The sequence below is a fragment of the Stenella coeruleoalba genome, assembly GCF_951394435.1.
Source record: "Stenella coeruleoalba genome assembly, chromosome: 10".
NCBI classification, from domain to species: Eukaryota; Metazoa; Chordata; class Mammalia; order Artiodactyla; family Delphinidae; genus Stenella; species Stenella coeruleoalba.
Window position 1 is genome coordinate 26,001,266 of NC_137156.1, and position 18,043 is coordinate 26,019,308.

The following is an 18,043-nucleotide window of genomic DNA, read 5'->3' on the forward strand; positions in this document are numbered from 1 at the left end:
GTCAGACCCTAGGGAAAAGACTGGGGTTGGTGTGTGAAGACAGCCTGAGGAGGCTAGTGCACCACAGCTAGCCCGGAGGGAGTATGGGAAAAAGTCTGCACCTGCTGAAGAGGCAAGAGACCATAGTTCTTGGGTGCACAAGGAGAGGGGATTCCTTCCCTGTGTACCCACAGAAGGCAGAACACAGACTAAGCAAGCTCTAGAGATGGGCGCAAGTTGTGACTGTCAGTCCAGACCCCAGAGACAGGCATGAAACACTAACACTGCTGCTGCTGCCACCAAGAATCCTATGTGCAAGCACAGGCCACTATCCACACCTGCCCCCTGGGGATCCTATGCAGCCCGCCACTGCCAGGGTCCCAAGATCCAGGGACAACTTCCCCAGGAGAACACATGGTGTGCCTCAGGCTGTTGCAATGTCACGTTGGTCTCTGCCACTGCAGGCTCACCCTACATTCCAATTATGACTATACTACCCCTCCCTCCCCCTGGCCTGAGAGAGCAAGAGCCCCCAATCCGCCACTGCATTAACCCCCTCCTGTCTGGATGGGAAACAGATGCCTGAGGTTGACCTACACGCAGAAGTGGGGCCAAAGCCAAAGCTGAACCCCAGGACCTGTACAAACAAAAAAGAGAAAGGGAAATTTCTCCCTGTAACCTCAGAAGCAGCAGATTAAATCCCCACAATCAACTTGATGTACCCTGCATCTGTGGAATACCTGAATGGACAATGAATCATCCCAAAATTGAGGCAGTAGACTTTGGAAGCAATGGTAGACTTGGGGTTTGCTGTCTGTGACTCATTGTTTCTGAATTTTATGTTTATCATGGTTTAGTTTTTAGCTCCTATTATCATTTCTGGATTTGTTTATTGGCTTTGTTGCTCTCTTTTTTTAATTTTAATAATTTTCCCTTTCTTTCTTTTTTTCTCCTTTTTCTTCTGGGCTGTGTGGCAGACAGGGTATTGGTGCTCCGGCCTGGTGTCAGGTCTGAGTCTCTGAGGTGGGAGAGCCGAGTTCAGGTCATTGGACCACCAGAGGCCCCCCCAGCCCCACATAATATCAATTGGCAAGAGCTCTCCCAGAGATCTCCATCTCAATGCTAGGACCCAGCTCCACCCAATGGCCAGCAAGCTTCAGTGCTGGACGTCCCATGCCAAACAACTAGCAAGACAGGAACACAACCCAATCCATTAGCAGAGAGGCTGCCTAACCTCATACTAAGTTCACAGACACCCCAAAACACACCACCAGACATGGCCCTGCCCACCAGAAAGACAAGATCCAGCTCCACAAACCAGAACACAGGCACCAGTCTCCTCCACCAGGAAGCCTACACAAGCCACTAAACCAACCTCACCCACTGGAGGCAGACACAAAAAACAACGGGAACTATGAACCTGCAGACTGAGAAAAGCAGACCCCAAACACAGTAAGTTTAACAAAATGAGAAGACAGAGAAATATGCAGCAGATGAAATAACAAGGTAAAAAACCACCAGACCAAACAAATGAGGAAATAGGCAGTCTACCTGAAAAAGAATTCCGAGTAATGATAGTAAAGATGATCCAAAATCTTGGAAATAGAATGGAGAAAATACAAGAAATGTTAAACAAGGACCTAGAAGAACTAAAAAGCAAACAAACAATGATGAACAACACAATAAATGAAATTAAAAATTCTCTAGAAGGAATCAATAGCAGAATAACTGAGGCAGAAGAACGGATAAGGGACCTGGAAGATAAAATAGTGGAAATAACTACCGTAGAGCAGAATAAAGAAAAAATAATGAAAAGAATTGACGACAGGGCTTCCCTGGTGGCGCAGTGGTTGAGAGTCCGCCTGCCGATGCAGGGGACACGGGTTCGTGCCCCGGTCCGGGAAGATCCCACGTGCCGCGGAGCGGCTGGGCCCGTGAGCCGTGGCCGCTGGGCCTGCGCATCCGGAGCCTGTGCTCTGCAACTGCAACGGGAGAGGCCACAACAGTGAGAGGCCAGCGTACCACAAAAAAAAAAAAAAAAGAATTGAGGACAGTCTCAGAAACATCTGTGACAACATTAAATGCACCAACATTTGAATCATAGGGGTCCCAGAAGAAGAAGAGAAAAAGAAAGGATCTGAGAAAATATTGGAAGAGATTATAGTTGAAACTTCCCTAACAGGGGAAAGGAAATGGTCGATCAAGTCCAGGAAGAGCAGAGAGTCCCATACAGGATAAATCCAAAGAGAAACATGCCAAGACACATATTAATCAAACTATCAAAAATTAACTACAAAGAAAAAATATAAAAAGCAGCAAGGGAAGAGCAACAAATAACATACAAGGTAATCCCCATAAGGTTAACAGCTGTTTTTTCAGCAGAAACTCTGCAAGCCAGAAGGGAGTGGCAGGACATACTTAAAGTGATGAAAGGGAAAAACCTACAACCACGATTACTCTACCCAGCAAGGATCTCATTCAGATTCAATGGAGAAATTAAACTTTTACAGACAGGGAAAAGTTAAGAGAATTCAGCATCACCAAACGAGCTTTCCAACAAATGCTAAAGGAACTTCTCTAGGCAGGAAACACAAGAGAAGAAAAAGACCTACAAAAACCAACCCAAAACAATTAAGAAAATGGTATTAGGAACATACATATTGATAACTACCTTAAATGTAAATGGATTAAATGCTCCAACCAAAAGACATAGACTGTCATACAGAGTGAAGTAAGTCAAAAAGAGAAAAATAAATACTGTATACTAACACACACATATATATATGGAATCAAAAAAAATGGTTCTAAAGAACCTAGGGGCAGGACAGGAATAAAGACGTAGACGTAGAGAATGGACTTGAGGACATGCGGAGGGGGAAGGGTAAGCTGGGATGAAGTGAGAGAGTGGCATGGATTTATATATACTAACAAATGTAAAATAGATAGCTAGTGGGAAGCAGTTGCATAGCACAGGGAGATCAGCTCAGTGCTTTGTGACCACCTAGAGGGGTGGGATACGGAGGGTGGGAGGGAGATGCAAGAGAGAGGAGATATGGGGATATATGTATATATATAGCTGATTCACTTTGTTATGAAGCAGAAACAAACACACCATTGTAAAGCAATTATACTCCAATAAAGATGTTAAAAAATATATATTTGTAAAAAAATGACACAGACTGGCTGAATGGATACAAAATCAAGACCCGTATATATGCTGTCTACAAGAGACCCACTTCAGACCTAGGGACACATACAGACTGGAAGTGAGGAGATGGAAAAAGATATTCCCTGCAAATGGAAATCAAAAGAAAGCTGGAGTAGCAATTCTCATATCAGACAAAATAGACTTTAGAATAAACACTATTACAAGAGACAAAGAAGGACACTACATAATGATCAATGGATCAATCCAAAAGAAGATATAACAGTTGTAAATATTTATGCACCTAACATAGGAGAACCTCAGTACATAAGACAAATGTTAAAGCCATAAAAGGGGAAATTGACAGTAACACAATAAGAGTAGTGGACTTTATCACCCCACTTTCGCCAATGGACAGATCATCCAAAATGAAAATAAATAAGGAAACACAAGCTTTAAATAACACATTAAACAAGATGGACTTAATTGATATTTATAGGACATTCCATCCAAAAACAACAATATACACTTTCTTCGCGAGTGCTCATGGAACATTCTCCAGGATAGATCATATCTTGGGTCACAAATCAAGCCTTGGTAAATTTAAGAAAACTGAAATCGTATCAAGTATCTTTACCGACCACAGTTCTATGAGACTAGATATCAATTACAGGAAAAAAACTGTAAAAAATACGAACATGTGGTGGCTAATCAATACACTACCAAATAACCAAGAGATCACTGAAGGAATCAAAGAGGAAATCAAAAACTACCTAGAAACAAATGACAATGAAAACATGATGACCCAAAACCTATGGGATACAGCAAAAGCAATTCTAAGAGGGAAGTTTATAGCAATACAATCCAACCTCAAGAAACAAGAAAAATCTCAAATAAGCAACCTAACCTTACAACTAAATCAATTAGAGAAAGAAGAACAAAATAACCCCAAAGTTAGCAGAAGAAAAGAAATCATAAAAATCAGATCAGAAATAAATGAAAAGGAAATGAAGTAAACACTAGCAAAGATCAATAAATCTAAAAGCTGGTTCTCTGAGAAGATAAACAAAATTGATAAACCATTAGCCAGACTCATCAAGGAAAAAAGGGAGAAGACTCAAATCAACAGAATTAGAAACAAAAAAGGAGAAGTAAAAACTGACACTGCAGAAATACAAAGGATCATGAGAGGTTACTACAAGCAACTAAATGCCAATGCACAACCTGGAAGAAATGGACAAATTCTTAGAAAAGCACAACCTTCCAAGACTGAACCAGGAAGAAATAGGAAATATAAACAGACCAATCACAAGCACTGAAATTGAAACTGTGATTAAAAATCCTCCAACAAACAAAAGCCCAGGACCAGATGTCTTCACAGGTGAATCTACCAAACATTTAGAGAAAAACTAACACCTATCCTTCTCAAACTCTTCCAAAACATAGCAGAGGGAGGAACACTCCCAAACTCATTCTACGAGGCTACCATCACCCTGATACCAAAACCAGACAAAGATGTCACAAAAAAAGAAAACTACAGGCCAATATCTCTGATGAACAAATAGATGCAAAAATCCTCAACAAAATACTAGCAAACAGAATCCAACAGCACATTAAAAGGATCATAGATCATGATCAAGTGGGGTTTATCCCAGGAATGCAAGAATTCTTCAATATATGCAAATCAATTACTGTGATACACCATATTAACAAACTGAAGGATAAAAACTATATGATAATCTCAATGGATGCAGAAAAAGCTTTTGATAAAATCAACACGCAATTATGATAAAAACTCTCCCAAAAGTAGGCATAGAGGGAACCTACCTCAACATAATAAAGGTCATATATGACAAACCCACAGCCAACATCATTGTCAATGGTGAAAAACTGAAACCATTTCAATATAGTTTTGGAAGTTTTAGCCACAGCAATCAGAGAATAAAAAGAAATAAAAGTAATCCAAATCGGAAAAGAAGTAGTAAAACTGTCACTGTTTGCAGATGACATGATACTATACATAGAGATTCCTAAAGATGCCACCAGAAAACCACTAGAGCTAATCAATGAACTTGGTAAAGTAGCAGGATACAAAATTAATGCACAGAAATTGTTTGCATTCCTATACACTAATGACGAAAAATCTGAAAGAGAAATTAAGGAAATAATCCCATTCACCATTGCAACAAAAAGAATAAAATACCGAGGAATAAACCTACCTAAGAAGACAAAAGACCTGTATGCAGAAAATTATAAGACACTGAAGAAAGAAATTAAAGATGATACAAACAGATGGAGAGAGATACCATATTCTTGGTTTGGAAGAATCAACATTGTGAAAATGACTATATTACCCAAAGCAATGTACAGATTCAATGCAATCCCTATCAAACAACCAATGGCATTTTTCACAGAACTAGAACAAAAAATTTCACAATTTGTATGGAAACACAAAAGACCTCGAATAGCCAAAGCAATCTTGAGAAAGAAAAACGGAGCTTGAGGAATCAGGCTCCCTGACTTCAGACTGTACTACAAAGCTAGAGTAATCAAGACAGTATGGTACTGGCAAAAAAACAGAAATATAGGTCAACGGAACAGGATAGAAAGCCCAGAGATAAACCCACGCACATGTGGTCACCTAATTTTTGATAAAGGAGGCAAGAATATGCAACAGAGAAAAGACAACCTCTTCAATAAGTGGTGCTGGGAAAACTGGATAGCTACATGTAAAAGAATGAAATTAGAACACTCCCTAACAACATACACAAAAATAAACTCAAAATGGATTAAAGGCCTAAATGTAAGGCCAGACACTATAAAACTCTTAGAGGAAAACATAGGCAGAACACTCAGTGACATAAATCACAGCAAGATCCCTTTTGACCCACCTCCTAGAGAAATGGAAATAAAAACAAAAATAAACAAATGGGACCTAATGAAACTTCAAAGCTTTTGCACAGCAAAGGAAACCATACACAAGACCAAAAGACAACCCTCAGAATGGGAGAAAATATTTGCAAATGAAGCAACTGACCAAGGATTAATCTCCAAAATTTACAAGCAGTTCATGTAGCTCAATATTAAAAAAACAAACAACGCAATCCAAAAATGGGCAGAAGACCTAAAGAGACATTTCTCCAAAGAAGACATACAGATTGCCAACAAACACATGAAAGGATGCTCAACATCACTAATCATTAGAGAAATGCAAATCAAAACTGCAGTGAGGTATCACCTCACATTGGTCAGAATGGACATCATCAAAAAAATCTACAAACAATAAATGTTGGAGAAGCTGTGGAGAAAAGGGAACCCTCTTGCACTGTTGGTGGGAATGTAAATTGATACAGCCACTATGGAGAACAGTATGCAGTTTCCTTAAAAATCAAAAAATAGAACTACCATACGACCCAGCAATCCCACTACTGGGCATATACCCTGAGAAAACCATAATTCAAAAAGAGTCATGTACCAAAATGTTCATTGCAGCTCTATTTACAATAGCCCGGAGATGGAAACAACCTAAGTGTCCATCAACAGATGAATGGATAAAGAAGATGTGGCACATATATACAATGGAATATTGCTCAACCATAAAAAGAAACGAAACTGAGTTATTTGCAGTGAGGTGGATGGACCTAGAGTCTGTCATACAGAGTGAAGTAAGTCACAAAGAGAAAACAAATACCGTATGCTAACACATATATATGGAATCTTTAAAAAAAGAGGTTCTGATGAACCCAGGGGCAGGACAGGAATGAAGACGCAGATGTAGAGAATGGACTTGAGGACACGGGGAGGGGGAAGGGTAAGCTGGGATGAAGTGCGGGAGTGGCATGGACATATATACACTACCAAATGTAAAATAGATAGCTAGTGGGAAGCAGCTACATAGCACAGGGAGATCAGCTCGGTGTTTTGTGACCACCTAGAGGGGTGGGATAGACAGGGTGGGAGGGAGACGCAAGATGGAGGGGATATGGGGATATATGTATACATATAGCTGATTCACTTTGTTATACAGCAGAATCTAACATAACATTGTAAAGCAATTACATTCCAATAAAGATGTTAAAAAATAGAAAATTTTTGGTCTAAATTAATATTTTAAACTGCAAATTTCATTTCCACCATTAATTTATGAAAAGGGTCTTTTATTTTCCTTTTAGACAAAGGTCACAAATTGGTTTTTGTCAAAGTGGTACACCATTCCTCTGAGTTTAATTCACTAATAATTTTACTTTATGTTAAAATTATGACCTGAAGACAGAAGCAACTAGAACAAGGTTCATTGTGTGATTGCAGGAAAAGGAGGGACACAAAGTCAAGTTAAGGACAGAAAAGCTCATCTTCTATCTCTTAGCTAGTAACATTGCCTGCTTGGAATTCCCCTGCATCCCACTGGATGTGAAATCTGAGACTGGTCTTCAACTTCCCATCTGAGATACAGTTCTGATCCTGAGTGTTTAACATCCTAACTTCCTAATTTGAGTTGAATACTTTTAACTGTAATATTAGTAGGTGAAATTCTGAAGCACCGTCAGGAAAAGTTTTGACCATTTGCCAAACTGTAAGTGATTTATTTAAGATATAAAGCAGGTAAGTCTGGATCCAGAAAAAAAGCATAGAAACATGTTATTTCTGCATAGAAAGGAGGATGCTGCATGGTAAAAGGAGCACATCTCAAGTAGAACCTCAAAATTTCTCCTGGTCCATAATGGGAGAGACTAGAAAGAATGATAAGGCCACCTGTAGGGTCAAATATTTATCCTAATTATATCAGGACACTGTATTCTGAATCCACGCAGGAGACCCCCTCCCTCCCTCACAGGGACTTGTGGCTTGCCCTTGTCACATTTCAGCTCTGCACTCACCAGCTGTGTGACTTTGGGCAAATCCTCTCACCTTTCTGAAATGTGATGTTCTCCTTGTAAAATGGGGATGATATTAATTTATTACAAGTATAAAGAGCTGTGGGAATTTTTCATTCCAGGTGCAGTATGTCTACGTTCCTCACAATAATCTAATGAAGTGCTGTTAACGTCTTCAGCCAAGGATCATCAGAAGCACATCCATGGATGAACAAGTTGGTTGTATTGTTCATAAACTCACCATGGGGAATCATGGGCATCTCAATATGAAGATGTTGGAACCAAAGAAGCAGAACCTGTTGGTGAGATCTTTTACGAGATTCACTGCAAAGAATTAGTTTACACAGTTGTGGGGTGGGCTAGGCAAGTCCAAGACCCATAGGGAGGGCTATTGTCAGGAAAGGCAGGCTGGAAATTTCAGCACAGGCTGAAGCTGGAGCCCACAGTGAAATCTCTTCCCCTCGGGGAAACCTCAGGTTTGCTCTTGAGACTTTTCACCTGATTCGTCCAGCCTCACCTAGATTATCTAGAATAATCTCTCTTACATAATGTCAGCTGATTTTGGACCTTAATCACATCTATAAGATAACTTCAGAGCAACACCTAGGTTAATGTTTGAGTGAATAACTGAGGACCATAGCCTAGGCAACACATGAAACAGACCCTTAAACTATTATAGGATTTGGGCTTGTGTTAGGTGATCTTGAGGAGGATTTAAGAAACAGAGACTTTGTTCTTAATTGGATTCTGTCAAGAAGTGGGTGGTGAAGTGGGGTAATTCTGTAATCGGGCATCTTAATAAATCTTCCCTAGGAGGAAGGAAGATTATACTGGGGCTAAAGCTGTAATTAGGAAAGAAGCAGAGGTCATTCATATTATCTAGGGGAGAAGTACGCTTGGTCATTTTTGTGATTTGGACACAGTTCATGTTTTGTCTGTGTTGAGACATGATTACTGAGTGGCCTTGTTTTCTGCTTTGATAGTGCTCTCCAAATTCCTTTAACAGTAGATAGGTTCACCAAAATATAGAGCATAAAGAATACTCAAGACGGGGAAAAAATTCAAATGAAAGATCACGCAGTTACTTTAGGCAGCATTACACGACATTACAAGTACTTTTATTGCCCTGGGTAATAAAAGCTTTTGAGAGAACGAAAAGAATAATTTACTCAACTGGATTCCTCTAAGTAGAAAAGGCAAAGGTATTCCTTGGCTATCACCAGCAGAAATCACTTGGATCAACTCAATATTTAGAGAATTCCATATGCACTATGGAAACAAAGAGAAAGACAGTTAACCCACATAAGGAGGCAAGAGAAATGGGAGGAGGTGGGGCCTGCCAGGGAGGGGGACGAACTCAGGGGAGAGACCCTGGAAGTTATAGCCCAGAATATCCTGTTGGACACCATATTAGTGATGACTTCATCTGTCCACGAGGCTGCTCAGAAATTCCCAGCCCTCTTGTCACCAGCAGGCATACACATATGTGAGAAGACTCTGATTTAATACCCTCCCTCCTTTCATAGAAAATTCCCTCAGGTCCACTCTGAGTGGAGGCCGCCTCAGAACCAAGGGATTTCCCAGCCCCTTCGAGGCCTCTTGGTACAAAGTCTTCATCTGGCAACTGAGGTGTCATCATAGGGGATTTTTCTGATTGGCCAAGTGTGGTTGGGGTGTCTACAGAGTGTGGTTTGGGTGTCTACAGAGTTCCTTCTCAGCTCAGCCCTCATCATTGCTCTGCAACTCAGAACAGCAACTGCTGAGACCACCTTAAAGTAGGATGGTCCTGAACAGAGCTCTGATTCTGGGGACCCTCACCCTGACCATCATGATGAGCCCCTGTGGAGGTGAAGACATTGTGGGTGAGTGCATGGTTGAGGGATGTGGGGACTAGAGTTGGGGAACAGGGAATTGAAGGGAAAAAAAGATAGAGTTTGGCCTAGAAACAATAGCAACTCCTCAAAGCGTTCTCAATATTAAGCAAATCTAAAACTTAGAGTCATTCCTCCTGCAGGAAACCAGAGTCCAGACCCACTCTCTTTGCTACTTGTGCTGTTGCAGAGCTCACCAAGGACACTATTCTGTTTCTGATATTGGATCCAGTGAATATGTCCTGGAGGGCTCTAGGGCATTCATTCATTATTGCCTCAAAGATTAGAAACGTTTCCATAAGTGGATATTTTGTTACTAAAATTTTATGAACTATTGCTCCTAAATTTCTCTGAGTAAATTTTGAAGCTTTTTGTATATTTCTCCTAAAGTGTATCTTGGGGTAAACAGTTCCATGAATTCTGTATACTGTGTAGATACAAAGAAGGGTGACCTTTTCAGTCTCAGATCTACATACATTTTCATGCTGTCATCCCGCACAGGTGGGGAGAGGGTAAGCAAGCCCAGCAGAATGCCTTTACACAAGGCGTTTTACCACAGGGTCCTCACTTAACCTCAGTTACCTCATACATGTCACCTCACAAATAACCAAGTAAAAGACGTGTGTAGAAATGCTTTCTAAGTGATTAAGACACACAAATGTCAAAGATTATTCTTATTTTTTTAGTTTTACCGTTACAAGTGTAGCTTTGCTTTATTTTCTTTAACAAAGTAAGAAATTTCCTTATTTTTATTTTAAAATTGAGAACTTTATGATAAGAAATTTGATGAATCAAATTATATGGTTTTCAAATTGTTAGCCCAAATTACCAGTTCTTTGCCCCATCTAAGGAAGTCCTTCAAGAAGAATGGGCAAGCACAGATTATTTATTTGGTCCCTTAGGCCCCTCTGCCTTTGCTGTCCCCCTCCTTCCACCCTCTTTTCTTACATTCCTTCGTCTTCCTTTCCTTCCAGGATCCATCCCTGGCCCACATCTTTGTTACTTTATAGACATTGAGTGAGTTTGTAAAAACCGAAGTAGAAAGGCCAGGTAGTTCAAAAGGGAAGTGAAATGGAGGGTTACTCTAATCTTCAGCAACTTTGCTAACCATGAATGCTCCCATTCTAATTGTGTGTGGTAGTGGAAGTTTCACGTACTTCTCCAGAGCACTTCTAAATTTTGTTTCTTCAGCGTCACACTAGAGTGTCCTGGTCAGGCTCGACTTCCTCATTGGGCACAGGGGACACAGGCCAAGGGCCTGCAGTGCTTATAGGGCTCCATGAAAGTATTTTATTATTTTAATTAGAAAAAAAAAATGAACTTTTAGGGTAGAAGAAAATGTTTTAATTTTTAGTTTACCCTAGATTATATTTGTCTTTATCCCAGTATGGCCATAAAATATGACTTTTAATATTTTTATGGAGGAAAGCTTGCTTATGCAACAGCGCTTAGGGCTCACAATCATACTGCAGCCCTGGTCACTGCTGATTCTGATTGTCATATAATTCTCCTACCTCTGTGCTTGTCAGTCTTCCCCAAAGTCTCTGTGATCCTCAAGAATAGTAATTGACATTTTGTACTCATTCTTGAACACGCAGCAAGCTAAGTTTGGGGGATGCAAAAATGAAAAGACATGCTATCTGCCCCATGGAGTGTACTAAGATTAGTAATGCTAAGAAAATGGTGCAGAAAAACAGAAGGAGTATTGCTGAGCAGGGCAATGGATGCAGCTGAGGCTGAAGCTGTAAAAGTGAATTGGTTCCAGTTGGCACAGCAGTGCGATGCTCTTCAGTGCTGGCAACTCAGGACAAGTAGCTGATGAAGAGAATAATTGCATACATCCATGGTTGAAAAGGAGTCAAGAATATTCACTACAGGGATAAGGAGGCTACACTGGAAGGCCTTTTAAGTGATCAACCAAGGGGTCATGCTGGGTAATGATGAGGAATAGATTGACTTGAAAGCAGGACACTGGGATGGAGAGGTTGGAGGTTATAATGTGAGCAAAAATATGTGTAATGAGAGAACTTAGCTAAAAAGTTGGTAACTAAGCAGAAACTTCAAGAATGAACTGGGGCTTCCCTGGTGGCACAGTGGTTAAGAATCCACCTGCCAATTCAGGGGACGTGGGTTCGATCCCTGGTCCAGGAAGATTCCACATGCCGTGGAGCAACTAAGCCCGTGCACCACAACTACTGAGCCTGCACTCTAGAGCCCACGAGCCACAACTACTGAAGCCCACGCATCTAGAGCATGTGCTCCACAACAAGAGAAGCCACCACAATGAGAAACCTGATCACCTCAACGAAGAGTAGCCCCCACTGGATGCACCTAGAGAAAGCCCGCACGCAGCAACAAAGACCCAACACAGCCAAAAATAAATAAATAAATTAATTAAATAAATTTTTAAAAAAGAATGAACTGGAGGTGTCCAGGAAATCCTAACAGATAATTTCATTTCAGGGGGAAAGAAAAAAAACAGACCCTGCAAAGACCAAGGAACATGAAAGGATAATGTCATTTGGTTTGATTAATAGCTAAGGTCAGATGAGGATGTTGGATACATCCATACCAGAATGCAGCACAGAACACTGTACTTGCTCCTTTACTCACCTGACTCTCCCGTTAATCAATATTCTCCTTGTTGGCAGAGACCATGCCTGATTGATATTTTACTCTTTGCCTCCCACAATGTCTGAAACCCTGTTGATGCTCAGTAATTGAGGAAGGAAGGAAAGAGAAAATGATAAAAGGCTTGTATGTGTCTGGACAAAATTGTCCAGTCAGGCTTACTTGAGTAGAGTCCAGCTGAACCGGTTGCCATTCTGCTTTGGCATCCTCAGAAAAGTATATTGTCCATTTGAAGAAAACGGCAGCACAGTACCTTGAGTCCTCAACAAATACGTGTTGAGTCAGAAAAAGAAGTTTAGTAACCTCCTTAAAGAAAAAAATAGGGGTGGGAAGTAACAGAAATCCAAAATAAAACTTCCATTTCTTACTTCAGAAGCAATCAAGCACTCTCCTTTAAGGATCACTACTGTTAACAAAACAGACAACTTAAAACCATTGTTTATTCTTTATATGTTTTGTAATACTGTCACTGTCCTTGTCATACTCGTTCTTACACCCTGTAACAGTTAGAGGAAACTCTTTTAAAATAATAAGATTCCGTGTGCTTTTCCTTGGTTTAAAAAAAATAAGATGGGGCTTCCCTGGTGACGCAGTGGTTGAGAGTCCGCCTGCTGATGCAGGGGACACAGGTTCGTGCCCCGGTCTGGGAAGATCCCATGTGCCGCGGAGCGGCTGAGCCCGTGAGCCATGGCCGCTGAGCCTGCGCGTCCGGAGCCTGTGCTCCGCAACGGGAGAGGCCACAACAGTGAGAGGCCTGCGTACCACAATCAATCAATCAATCAATAAGAAATGAATCTTGTATAGAAAACGTTCTGCTCTGAGCCAGTCCTGAAGGGAGAGGAACCATAATGAATGTGTTATTAACTGATGAAAGAAGTAAGTGAGAAAGAAAACTTATGAAGCAAAGGGAAGTAAACTAACACCATGATCATTCATTCATTCCCTTCTTTCTTCTTTATTTCCATTATGATATTTATCACAAGCCTACAACGTGCCAGGTACTGAGCTGGACATGCAGGAAATAGCAGTAAACAGGGCCTGTGAAAAGGCCACCCTTCTGAGCATATGTTATAGTGGAAAGACAGACTGGATTCTAACAGGACAGCTACCAACACTGAGGGCGAAGGAAACAGGTGCTGGGAATTTTGCTTTGAGACTGTGCCAGAGGTGAAGACTACAATGTTTGAGAGTTGTTTCTTCTGTAACTTTGTTTAACATGGTTCTTTCCTCTCCCTCTGTTTTGCACCTTCCTGCCCCTCACCTTCACTTATCAGCTGACCACGTTGCGTCCTATGGCACAACTATCTACCAGTCTTTTGGGCCCTCTGGCCAGTTCACCACAGAATTTGATGGAGATGAGCTGTTTTATGTGGACCTGGAGAAGAAGGAGACTGTCTGGCGGCTGCCTGTGTTTAGCGAATTCGCAGGTTTTGACCCACAGGGTGCCCTGAGAAACATAGCTGTGGCGAAACGCACCTTGGATATCATGATTAAACGCTCCAACTTTACCCCTGTTACCAATGGTAGGTGTCCACCATTCTGCCTCTCTTTACTGAAACTATTGTTTCATACCAGGCCTCACTCTCTTGTTCCCTAAGGAGAGATACCCTTCACCACTCTATAAAACTCTCTCCTTTCCAAGGAGTCCCCAGATTTTCTCATAGTAATTACTGGACCCTCATCCTCCCTCTTCTCAAAGATCACATATTTCCATGTAATATAAGGATCCCTACTCCCATAACATATCCCTTGAATCCCACAGACCTCCCTCCTTAACAAGCATGCCCAGAGAACATGGGGATAAAGCAGAGGCAGTGAATAGCATCTCCCAAGCAAAAGGGAAACAAGAGCTCTTCCACTGTCAGCCTGGGAAATGTTGGTGGGAGGGCTCCCCCAGGATGCAAGGCAGAACCTCAGGGCAGAGCTATCCTCATTTCACATCAGTGCTGTTTTCTCACCACAGAGGTTCCTGAGGTGACTGTGTTTTCTAAGTTCCCTGTGTTGCTGCGTCAACCCAACACCCTCATCTGTCTTGTGGACAACATCTATCCTCCTGTGATCAACATCACATGGTTGAGGAACGGACACACAGTCAGAGAGGGTGTTTCTGAGATCAGCTTCCTCACGAAGAATGATCTTTCCTTCCTCAAGATCAGTTATCTCACCTTCCTGCCTTCTGATGATGATGTTTATGACTGCAAAGTGGAACACTGGGGCCTGGATGAGCCACTGCTGAAACACTGGGGTATGTACGAGTTCCACCCCTTTGATACTTTCTCTTCTCTATCAAGTACAGAATGTCCTGCCTTTTAGCCCCTAAATCACACGGTCCAGAGCTTGTTTTCCACACTTCAAGTGTTTCTAAAGATATACTTCCCTCTCTTCCCTAAGCCTGCTGCCCTGAGTCTTTGTAGAATGAACACCACACCCCCTGCCCCATCCCAAACACATGCACATGAACCAACACTCTGTATTCTGAGTTTTACAACTTCACTTTTGCAGAACCTGAGATTCCAACCCCTATGTCAGAGCTGACAGAGACTGTGGTCTGCGCCCTGGGGTTGACTGTGGGCCTCGTAGGCATCGTGGTGGGCACTGTCTTCATCATCCAAGGCCTGCGCTCAGGTGGTCCCTCCAGACACCAAGGGCCCTTGTGAGTTGCACCCTAGAAGGGAAGGTAAGGATTCGGATTTGTCAGCACTGGAGACAGTATAGGAGGAAAGAAAGTGGGAAGAGGTTTGTGGACTCAAATGTGGTTGAAAAGTTGAGGAGAACTGGGAAAGGTTATGATGATTACACAGAAGGCCCCTAGGACTCATCAGTCTCATGTCTGTCCTGTTGCAGGTGAACTGCCCGTCTACCAGAGCAGAAGAGTGGACATGCTAGGTGACCTAGAACTATCTTCATATAGCTTCTCTCCTCTTACACTCCTCCTCTCACCTCTTCTCTGGGACTTATCCCTTAAAGCTCACATATACCTAGGAATTCTCCCCCTGACCACCTGATGATTTTTTTCTGTTCTCAATAGTTACATACCATGGGATCACTGGCGTATTCCACCCAGTTACCTAATCCCTAGTGACCCTGATCCAGTATCATCATGGAAGCAATGAATCCTCCTTTTATTGAAACTTTTCCTGTCTTTCATCTCAAGGCTGACTAGGACCTTGTTCCCTTATGCTTTAGGCCCCTTAATTTCGTTTCTCAGATCACGTTTCATGCCCAGTAACACAAGAGCAACCTGTGTAGCCTAATAATATGTTGTTATCTTAGTTGAGATTATTATTTCTCTCTTCTTTCTGTTCCCATTCTTGGCACGGTCACCCACCCCCCTAATTCAGGCATCATTGAAGATAATATATACTCTTCTCCCATGGTGTAGATTTGTTATAGCAGAAATACAAAAACCAAGAAATAAGTCTGTACTCATCTTAATATAGCTTTTAAAAGTTATGACAGAGGCTTCCCTGGTGGCGCAGTGGTTGAGAGTCTGCCTGCCGATGCAGGGGACGTGGGTTCGAGCCCCGGTCCGGGAAGATCCCACATGCCGCGGAGCGGCTGGGCCCGTGAGCCATGGCCGCTGAGCCTGCACGTCTGGAGCCTGTGCTCCGCAATGGGAGAGGCCACAACAATGAGAGGCCTGCGTACCGCAAAAACAAACAAACAAACAAAAAAAATTATTGAGACAATCAGAAATAATTTTAGGTGTGGTAATGGCATTGCTGTTATATTTCTAAAAAGTTGTTATATCTTAGATTTTCATAGTAAAATATTTATCAATGAAATTATATATTGTCTAAGATTATCTTTAAAATAACCCAGTATGCATATAATATTAAATGGGTGGATTTACAAAATTGTCCATGAACTGATCATTTTTAAAACTGGACTGTTGATACATGGTACTATTCTCCCTATTACTGTATATAGTTGAAATGTTCCATAATACAAAGGTTTTTTTAGATATTCCAGGAAAGCCAAAAGAAAAAATAAGCAGAGAAGCGTTCTGTTTGAAGTTATTTCGGTTTTTAAGGTTTTCCTTATTTGTATTGCAGTTAAGAAACACTGAGCATCCAAATCCTGTTCTACACCTTAGAACCCCTCAGAAATGTAACCCTAAAGAGTGTGTATACAACAAAGAACAATAGCAAAAGAAAGCAAAGTAATGCTCACTTTATTATTGGTTGGGCTAAACCCCAAACTTTATTAAATATAATTACTAGTTCAATCTATAATGTAAAAATGGTCACTTAGAAGCGATGCTGTGATACATACCATACTACATTCTGAGTGTATTAAAGTAATGTGAAAACAGATACATTTATTGTCTTTGAAGAATTTACATTCCAATAGGAGGAAGCATACATACATGAAACAGTTTCACAAACATCCAAGTACAAACTCTGAAGAATTTATAAAGGAAAAGAACAAGGTAATGTGAGAGAGTATTGCACAGGAACCAAGTATAATTTGGTGTTTAGAGAAGGCTTGTATAAATGTCTGAGATGAAACAAGATGGTTTACAGTAAGTGAAGGACAAGGTTAAAGAGGGCAGAGCAAATGTTTGAGAAATCTAACAGTATGAAAGAGAGTATGAGGAACTTCCCTGGTGATTCAGTGGTTAAGAATCTGCCTTCCAATGCAGGGAACGTGGGTTCGATCCCTGGTCGGAGAACTAAGATCCCACATGCCGCAGGGCACGCCGCAACTACTGAGCCCATTTGCCACAACTAGAGAAATCTGCACGCTGCAATGAAGAGCCCGTGCGCCACAATGAAAGATCCCGCATGCCACAACTAAGACCTGATGCAGCCAAATTAATTACTTTTTAAAAAGAGAGTATGACAATAAAATAAAACAAAAATTATTACAGTTTAGTAGAGAAAGTTTATGTAAGAGCAAGCAAGCTATTTCAATTCTTTCTAATTAGAATCCTTAGTGAAAAGATACTTCCTCTATAAAAGTAATAATGACGGGCTAAAAAATTGGAAAATGTAATAGGAAGATTTAAAAAATAACAGAATAATATAAAAATTATAATAATAGAATTATTATTATGTAATATAAAAATTAAATCAAGAAAACCTCCTTGAAATTTTCTCCCTGAAAAAGAAGACAAAGAAATGTAATATATGGTAGAAAAGATAAGACACAGAGAATAGACCTGGCAACATCAAGTAACCGAGCTAGAGAGGGATACAGAAAAATGAAGGGGGAAATTTATGAAAACAAGTAAAGGAAAATTTTCCAGATATAAAAGACCTAATTCTTTACATGGAATGGGGACTTTCAGATATTTAGCAAAATTAATGAAAAAAAACTCATTCTTAGATACATTAAAAATTTTTTTAATCATTTTTAAAATTTCAGAATCTCAAGTGTTAAAAGAAGATCATAAAATATCCCAATGAGGGAAACAAAACAAACAGACAACAGACACTGTTAAACCGTCAGATACTTACATCATAAAGATAATGAAAAAGGCCTGGAAGTTCTAAAGGAAAAGTATTTTCTATTAATAAATGTATACCTTTTCAAAATCA

The 18,043-nt window shown here is 40.8% G+C and overlaps 2 protein-coding genes across 3 annotated transcripts in view; one reads left to right on the forward strand and one right to left on the reverse strand.

Annotated features, from left to right (window-relative positions):
• Positions 1-18,043, reverse strand: part of LOC307192400 (boLa class II histocompatibility antigen, DQB*0101 beta chain-like) — a 111,363-nt gene that overhangs the window by 31,924 nt on the left and 61,396 nt on the right. The gene's annotated exons all lie outside the window — the stretch shown is intronic.
• On the forward strand, positions 9,732-16,756 carry LOC307192477 (HLA class II histocompatibility antigen, DQ alpha 2 chain). 2 transcript variants are annotated; one of them, XM_079933389.1, is made up of 6 exons: positions 9,732-9,860; positions 13,484-13,633; positions 13,775-14,023; positions 14,464-14,745; positions 15,003-15,177; positions 15,345-16,756. In XM_079933389.1, the coding sequence occupies exons 1-5, from the start codon at positions 9,779-9,781 to the stop codon at positions 15,155-15,157; spliced, it is 918 nt and encodes a 305-aa protein (XP_079789515.1). In that variant the 5' UTR covers positions 9,732-9,778; the 3' UTR covers positions 15,158-15,177; positions 15,345-16,756. The 2 variants fall into 2 exon arrangements, with proteins under 2 accessions (XP_079789515.1, XP_079789514.1); XM_079933388.1 differs by lacking the exon at positions 13,484-13,633.

What these genes read in the sequence shown, in the direction of transcription:
- LOC307192477 (XM_079933389.1), top strand. Translation starts at nt 9,779, where the DNA reads ATGGTCCTGAACAGAGCTCTGATTCTGGGGACCCTCACCCTGACCATC. An exon ending in CTTTACCCCTGTTACCAATG is followed by an intron (nt 14,024 to 14,463) that starts GTAGGTGTCCAC and finishes TTCTCACCACAG; the next exon opens with AGGTTCCTGAGGTGACTGTG. An exon ending in GCCACTGCTGAAACACTGGG is followed by an intron (nt 14,746 to 15,002) that starts GTATGTACGAGT and finishes TCACTTTTGCAG; the next exon opens with AACCTGAGATTCCAACCCCT.